This window comes from Neopsephotus bourkii, unplaced genomic scaffold (assembly GCF_033783945.1).
Source record: "Neopsephotus bourkii isolate Nb327-2 ecotype Australia unplaced genomic scaffold, CSIRO-AGI_Nbou_v1 NB_1630, whole genome shotgun sequence".
NCBI classification, from domain to species: Eukaryota; Metazoa; Chordata; class Aves; order Psittaciformes; family Psittacidae; genus Neopsephotus; species Neopsephotus bourkii.
Window position 1 is genome coordinate 2,275,563 of NW_026902105.1, and position 8,187 is coordinate 2,283,749.

Genomic DNA, 8,187 nt, shown 5'->3' on the forward strand with positions numbered 1-8,187 from the left:
GATATACAGGTTATCCTGGAGTGACTATAATACAGAGAAATTTTATGCCAAATAAAGTATTTACAGAGATACTGTCACAGCAAAGAGGACAGGAAGCTAGTCTCACAGTAGTTCAATAAGGAGCAAATGAGTGGAAGAAGACAAAGGCTTTGACTTTATATAATAAAATACCAAGTGCATTCTTTTACGTGAATGAGTCTTTGAGACTATGGTCCTAGATTTTAGGAAGCCATCTGAAGGTCAGATGTAGTCCTGCTGCGTATCAAGGGTTACCTGGATTGCCAGAATTTTTACATCCATTGTAACCTCAGTAAATCACAGCAATTCTAGTATTGCTTCCTACTGCAAGATCAAACCTAAAGCTCTTAAATAAGTCCCCTCCAAATGCCAAAGATGGAATTTTGTGTAGCAGACCTAGTAGCACAATTCAGATGTTTCTCCACTACTTCTGTGCTGTACACCTGGGATTAGAACTGTGCCCAGAACACTTTAAGAGTAATTGTGGTTATCTGCTCAAATGCTCTTGGCCAGAGAGATATTATCCAGCTTTTTCATGTCAATGCAACTTTAATAACATCTCATTTCTTAAAGCAGCCATATTATTTCAGTTACTTGGGCTTTTTTCCAACAGGCTTATTTTAAAATGGTTGTGAAGAAAGGTTATTAATGGCTGGCTATTTTGCATATTTCTTGAAGAGTTGCTACTGAAATAACCAGATGCATTTGAGGGGGATCATGTGTGGTTAACTGCTCAAAATAGCATTAAAAATCTTTTCAAATAAAAATTTTCAACTAAGAGCAGAGTTTCTTTAGCCAGCGTACCTATAGCGTTCAATCCTGCCATCTCTCTGCTTCCTTAGCCATCTACCAAATATTATGGGTAACAGGTATAACCATAGTCTCTCCAGTGCATGACTTCAAGGAACATGATCCCTCACGGTAAAAGAATTCCATCTGAAATGACTTGCAGTATTAGACTCCAATACACAGGATTAAAAAATGCAGAAGGAAGTCTCAGTATTCTAATGCAGCTTCCAGGGAGTCTGTTGCGCTTTGAGCCAACAACTTGACCACTAGTGACCAGGCCCAAGCAGGCAGCACACTGAACAGTAAATCTGAGCAGCTTCCCTTTTTACTTAAGATTAATTTACTGTAATGTACATTACTTTCAGTGGAATGATACTGCTCATGTTTTGGCAGGATGGGGAAAATTCCACTTTGTCTTTTTTATGGTAAGGCAGATAATACAGGAAGTTGAAACAGAACTTTTACAAGGATTTAATCTGTGATACTGTAAAATCAAAGTACTACTTTATTAAATGAGTTATTTTACACAATATGAACATCAATATAATTACAATTGTAAAAAATTTTTTATAACAAGTATGGGCTGATTTTTCAGGATTTCCAAATAGGGCACAACTGTACATTTACACAGAATTGTCTTTGCATGAAGCCCAAGAGGGAACAGCATAAAAATATGAATGTTTCTGTAGCCCCTTCATTTTTGCTGATCAACAGTTTTAGAAAAGCAGCTGCAGGTTTGTTATGTAAGGTCTGACAGTAGAAGAGTCAATAGGTGCCATGATTTCACCTACAAAAAACAAGAATAACTCAGTTAAGCTGAACCGTTACACAACGCTGCTCACCTTTGTGTGAATGAAATACCACAGTACTGCTTTTTACCTCATTTCAGCCTTTTATTATAACCACTTTCAGTTACAGCCCATCAGCTGGCCAGTGGGAAACCTCTTCTACAGTTAACACAGAGGGTTTGTATCTGAATGCAGAAAAATTTGCATTCACTTGCATAGCTTCAGGAACAAAAAGGCTCAATTGTTGGAAATACTCTAAGCAACTATTTCCATTACATGTTTTGCAGCCACAGACAGATTGCATTTATGATGTGTTTTGTTCAAAGCAAAACTGACATTTCAAAGCAAGAACTAAATAATAAAGACTATTCCTACAACTCTAAAGATGACCATTTGAAATAACATTAATCCCTTTTAAAACAACCTCCACGCACAGTAAAGAGCCACAGCCATTTCACCTAGGTAAGTATTAGCTTGCTTCTTCTGTTTAACAGTTCAGGGGCATAACTTTAGCTTACAGTTAATTTTTGTACTGAAGGAAACAAAACGAGTTTTAAGTCTCAGCTGCTGGTAAAAAAATGATGAATAATTTCTAATTCCCAGACAGTCATTTAAAAATGAAGGTAATGACCTGTAGACAACCTTATGCCTGAACATCAGCCAATTCGGGAGGAAGTGGAGTCTTAGGATGCTTGCTTTCAAAGTGCTGTTTGAAGGTCTTGGGATCCGGCATTTGTGTCTGATTAAAGAGAGAAATTTAACTTTATGCACAGTACAGGACTTAAAAAAATACTACAAAACCTGTTCCCCCCTCCCCATTTTGTTTTCTTTTTCCTCAAGCAAACTGTCTCCTCAAAGACACTGCTCTAGCGACAGAAGCACCATTAATTCAGCTACAGCTTAAGAGACTATTTAACCTCAGATTTTCAAAGAGGTGCTTTTAAGCACTAGTATCACACTGGTTTGACATGTTCATCAACAGTATTATTCTTGCTAGAAGTCCCCTGCAGATCTTACACTTCATAAGCTGGTTTGGTGGGAAACCTACCTCCTATCAAAAAGATAAACATTTTTCTTTTTAGAATCAAATCTTTATGAAAGCTCCTTCTTTTGTTTATCAACAGGCCAAGAGTTAAGGGGCACAGACTGATTCTCTACTTGGCAGAAGCTACCTCAGGCTACTACAGTTGCAGGCATCAGCTGCCAAAGTGACTCCTGCCACAGACTGATTTCACAAGAGGAGGAACTGGTTACAAGTACTTAAGTGAGCAGCTTATGCTGGAATCTTATTTAAGACATTCAAAGTGACAAATCTACTCCAAGACCAACCATTTATGTGAAAATGGCAAGTTTACTCTTTAGATTCAAAACAAGGCTGTTCAGGAAAACTAGCCAGAAGTACAATCTGATTAGCGCTCAACATTTGTGTTCTCTTGTCAAGTTATTTATTCAATTAGAAGCTACCGTGTATCAAACTTACATTAAAGATCTTGGCACCGCCACTTTTCCTCTCTACATGAACAGGGATTCTAAGACAGGCCAATTCCATCACAAAGATGAGATGTTCCCATTTGGAGATAAAACAGGAAGTGATCTCACACTTTTTACACTTTATACCTCATACTAACAGCACATGCAGACCTCTGCAATTCAGAAGTTAAGATAACCGCCCAGAACAGATCTGTACGTCACCTCTCCTGTTTTCTCCTATCTCAGTTATCAGTACAGTTGAGTAATCTTTAAGCAAGTCACATGCAAATGCTTCCAGCAGTGAGCTAGACAGCCATTTGAAAAGTATTTGAGTTTCCACTATATACTCTTCTAAAAATTCTCTAGGCTGGAAGACAGACCTGCCTACAATAATATTTGGTTCCTCTTACCCTACAGACAGTGCAGGTATATATCAAGGCAGCCTTGGCTGCAGCCTTCTGATCATGTCCTTGTTTCTTTTTCTGCTCAGCTTGCTTTTTGGCATTTTTCTGCTGTGACTGAATCTTCTGCTGTCCACGAGCCATATCTACAAACAAAAAGACAACATTTAGTCTACAGATGTGAGAAACTACTACTGCTAGCTGACTGAGAAGCTGTAACCATGAGCATAATGCAGTCATGTGCTCATCCATGAAGCCTACAACTCCCATAACTCTCATACAACAGACATCTGTTCAAGCTCTTTACTATGTAAAGGCTCTGGTTTTAGTATTGTTCTTAAAATACACACCAGAATTATTAGGTCATTTTAAGGTTTCTTCCTCTACAAAGCTTCAAGGTCTACTTTTGAAAAGTATTTTCAATAGTCAGAATAACTGAAGTTTCCTTTACAGTTAACAGAAACTTATTCTCTATTTCCACACATACAATAAAATTTAGGGGGTTTTGCTCTTTTAAGTTTAAGACTCAACCTTTATTTCTGGAACTTGAAACAGGTTCCAAGAAAGGCAAATCAAAGTACTATCCAAGCTGTTATTACTGTCTTGTGGTATATGTGCTTGTGAGCTGCTTTGGAGTTGGGAATGCCAAGGACAATAGGTCACTCCTCCTTCTTCAAGGCTATTTTTACAGGTGGCCACTCTTTTATTATTAGCCAACTTTACATGCACACACTTCTTAAAAAGAAATAAAGCTGCCCCCATAGGAAGCCATTACTCTATATAACACAGGAGCATAAAGGAAGCAAACGCTACTGCCGTATACCTTTAGAAGGTTCACCAGAAGAAACAAGGCACAAAGAAATCACACTTCAGGGAGCAGCAAACCAGCGTATGCTACCACCACCACGTTCTGCCTGCCTGCAACCCACCTGGACACCCCACTCAGCCTGCAGCCCACCTGGACACCCCACTCAGCCTGCAGCCCACCCACAGAGCAGGCACCAGGCAGAATTTGGGTGCACCAAGCAAGCAGAATCCAGAGCATGCTTATATAACCCAGCAGCCCACTTTCTGCTATTATCTTTCTCGGTCCCTCACAGCCCACACACAATCCAGTTGTGCAGCTCTCACAGAAGCACAAGACCTGCTACACAAGCACAGGGCAGCAGCTAGTGAAGTCCGTTGTTTTCAGGACTAGTAAAGTCAAATGTTCCCAGGAGGTTGGCTCGTTGGTAACTGCCCCTCTATGCAACCTGGGCATTTGCTGCAAGTTCCGTACTCATGCATGAGTCACACTGGGTGCCTACAACAGGTCTGTCATTCACTCCCCTCCATGAGGACAGAAGGAGAAAGGCCTGTTCAAACAAAGACTGACCTCCAGTAAGCATGTGTTAAAGGCCCTTAAAACTGTTGAGTTTCTAAGACACATGGACACCTGGAAATACATTAGTACTGCATGAATTTCTGGACACAGAATCGCAAAATCGGCTAGGTTGGTAAAGACTTTTAAGATCACCGAGTCCAATCATTACCCCAGACTGCAAGTTCACCACTAAGCCATGTCCCTGAGGGCTGCATCTCCATGGTTTTTGAGTGCTTCCAGGGACGGTGATTCCACCACTGGCCTGGGCAGGCTGTTCCAACGCCTGAGCACCTTCGTGGTGAAGTTTTTTCCCAATATCCAATCTAAACCTCCCCTGGTGCGGCTTGAGGCCATTACCTCTTGTCCTATCACTTGTTACTTGGGAAAAGAAACCAGCCACCTCCTCTCTCCACCCTTTCAGGTAACATCACAGTGCTTAACTCTAAGCAAAAAGATGGTCCTGAGACCCAAAGCAGCTCTTGAAGATTGAGAGGCACCTCTCAGGCCACACTCCAACTTTTTCTTGGATCTATAACAGCATCATATAACCCTTAGCAGAAACATTACACTGCATCTTTGAGTGTTCCCTCCTCCTCCCCCATCAGTTGCTCTAGAGGAATATTTAAGTCCAAACGGCTAACAAAATTGAACACAATAAAACAAAAACTCTATTAACAAGCATAAATTCATGTGGCATTCAATAGTTTCTGTAAGACATAGCACTGACTGTTAACAAAACTAAATATATCAGTTTATGCTTCAGTGTATGCTACAGTTACTCCAAAACACCCCAGCCAGGGCCTCACAGTGTTTATGTACCGCATGGCTCAACCAGAACACTACATTCCCATTGAAAACCAGGGCAGATATTCCCAATAACTCTGCAAACTAGAAGCAAGTGTAGGTTTTATTCTGATTCTATTTTATCGGCATTACAGTATTCTCCCAGAAGTTCGGGAGCTCCTAATAGAAAATAGTAAGATGCAATAAAAAAAACCCCACAACTACATTTTCACAAAATCATGCTATTACTTTGTAATTTAGTCCCTTGGTAAGAGCTTGGTAAGCAGTATACTGTAACAGCCAACCACACTGTATGTATACATTTGGCAACTACTGGTTTTAGTTAAGACACAAACAAGGAAACATGAAGAAAAACATTGCTTTAAAATATCAATCTCCACATGATGCCTGAGGCCAAAAATCCAAGAGTTTAAATGCTGCAAATTACACTGATACAGTTGATACACAGAGTGAATACTCGGATATTGGAAAATTAAGATTATCTGGACTATCTAAATTTTTAAAAGTGACAAATAATCCCAAAGTTCGTCTAAAAGAATGATGAATTCACCTACCAGGCTAAATCTGTTTCAATTGCACAACACAGGTAAGTGCTGCTTGCCTTATCAGGCACACCCTCAGAAGAGCCCTGCAAACCAGCCTGCTGTTCTGAAGTAAAAAAACCTCGAGCACATAGGAAGCCAAATACCACAAGAAAAATTAGTGCTAAATCATAGTAGCAACAGCACGGGCATCACAAGGCAGCGAGGCTGCAGCCTGCGGTACGTGAATGCCTCACACAGAGTCATTTCCTTGTAAGTCACCAGGACCTGAGCAGTTTCAAGCCCTAAAACTGGACCCAGACAGCTGCCCCCGCTGTCACCTCCAGAAACAAACGGCACCCTGAGGTACCCCGGCTCCCCCCGCCGGGCGGCCAAAGGCAGCAGCAAGTAAGGCCCTGCCCCGACACCGCTGCGAGGAAGCTCCAGGCTCGGGCCCGGCCTGAGGCGCGAAAGAGCCCAAGGAGGCCGCGGGCCCAGAGAGGGCCTGTCAGGGCACGGGGCGGGCGCAGCCCGGGTAGCCCCACCACGAGCCCCGCGGGAAGGAGCGAAGGAAGGAAAAGAGCTCCGGTGGCGAAGCTCCAGCTGCGGGGAAGCGGCCTGGGCAGGCCGAGAGCCGAGCGCGCCTCGCTACCGGGCCGTCCCCTTTCCCCCGGGGCGGGCCTGCTCTGCTCCGCCGCGCCACGTCCGGGCCCACTGCCCCGCACCCACCACCCCACCGCCGGTGCGGCCGCCCCACCAATAGAGGGCCCGGCGCCGCCGCTCACCCGGGCTGTGAGTGCGGCCTGCGCGGCCCTGGCGAGCGGGAGGCGAAGTCTCCGCGCGGCCCCGCAACAGCCGCCACCACCGCCTGCCCGACACGACGAGGAGGAGGAGGGAGCGGAGCGCCCGCACTGCGCATGCGCTGCACCACCCGGCGCCCGCGCGGCCCAGCCCCACTGGCCAATGGCGGCTTTCTTCCGTTACATAAGGCGGGGGTGGTGCTGAGGCCGTGCTGCTGTTGTCGGGGGGCTTGTGGGGGGACTCGCGCCCCCAGTATGGCAGCCGGGTCGGGTTGTGCTGCGGGGCCGACGGGGGCACGGCTTGCGTGGGGCCATGAGGCACCCCTGGCGGGGCGGTTAACCTTGCGGGCCCCAGTCCCGCTGACGCCCAGTGTGGCGTGACAGGCAGGACAGCGCCTCGGTCAGAGCGGAGATGTAGCCTGGCTCCGGGTGGTCGGTTCCCGGGGAGGCTGCGGGTCGATCCGTGATGGCTCCGTGTGGTGGAGCTGCCCCCGGACCGTCCCCTCGCTTCCCAACAGGCCCTGCTCTCAGCCACATTCGTCTGTGCTCGGCATACAGAGGCTCCCTAAAAATAGCAGCTGCTCCTCAAGAAAATGGCTCTGGAGAGGCTGTAAGGAAGGGGCTGGGAGTCCCCGCCCCAGGCAGGGGTTCCGCAGCGGTCATATGTTCAGGTGGCAGCTTAAGAAGGCCCATGCACAGCTTTGGAGGGTTGGATGAATTGAAAGCTGAAGGAAATGGTGTGAGATGAGCGGAGTTTGCTTCAGGCTGAAAGCGCGCACGGTCCTGTTTGGTGTTTAAGACAAGGACCGGCAGAGGAAGCCGTTCACAGGCCGAATGCGCAGCACAAGTGATTGGAGAGGTACGAGCTTACAGGAAGAGATGTAGGCAGGCCGTGTGAAGAAGGGTAAAGGATCGCTTTACTGACATTTTCGTATATTGGAAAGGAAGGCTGAATGTGCCTTCTCGGATTATACACCCGTTTAGAAAAGGAGAAATGGAGGCAGCATCTCTGCTCAGATGTTCTGCCACTGTTTGAGCAATTGTAGCTTTAAAATAAGCCCAGGGTCTTGACAGTTCTGTGTCTGGGCCAAGACAGCAAACAGTGTGCTTAGTAGAGGAATTAAGAATTGTTGGCTTGACATTTTACAGGGACTCAGGTTAGATGATTCTAGTGTTCCCCTCCCATATGAGTGAGAGGAAAAAGCAGCAGCAAAAATCCCTATAGCAGTACAG

The 8,187-nt window shown here is 45.2% G+C and overlaps 1 protein-coding gene across 2 annotated transcripts; it reads right to left on the reverse strand.

The window, feature by feature from the left end:
- Positions 1-1,296: 1,296 nt before the first annotated feature.
- ZNF706 (zinc finger protein 706) lies at positions 1,297-7,097 on the reverse strand. 2 transcript variants are annotated; one of them, XM_061373263.1, is made up of 4 exons: positions 6,940-7,097; positions 3,476-3,612; positions 2,238-2,334; positions 1,297-1,594 (listed from the first exon to the last, which is right to left on the reverse strand). In XM_061373263.1, the coding sequence occupies exons 2-3, from the start codon at positions 3,608-3,610 to the stop codon at positions 2,239-2,241; spliced, it is 231 nt and encodes a 76-aa protein (XP_061229247.1). In that variant the 5' UTR covers positions 3,611-3,612; positions 6,940-7,097; the 3' UTR covers positions 1,297-1,594; position 2,238. The 2 variants fall into 2 exon arrangements, with proteins under 2 accessions (XP_061229247.1, XP_061229246.1); XM_061373262.1 differs by having other exon boundaries at positions 2,227-2,334.
- Positions 7,098-8,187: the final 1,090 nt, after the last annotated feature.

Excerpts from the sequence above, each read along its gene's own strand:
- ZNF706 (XM_061373263.1), bottom strand. The coding sequence starts at position 3,610 with ATGGCTCGTGGACAGCAGAAGATTCAGTCACAGCAGAAAAATGCCAAA. Across the intron at positions 2,335-3,475 it reads ATACCTGCACTGTCTGTAGG|ACACAAATGCCGGATCCCAA; the intron begins GTAAGAGGAACC and ends CTCTTTAATCAG.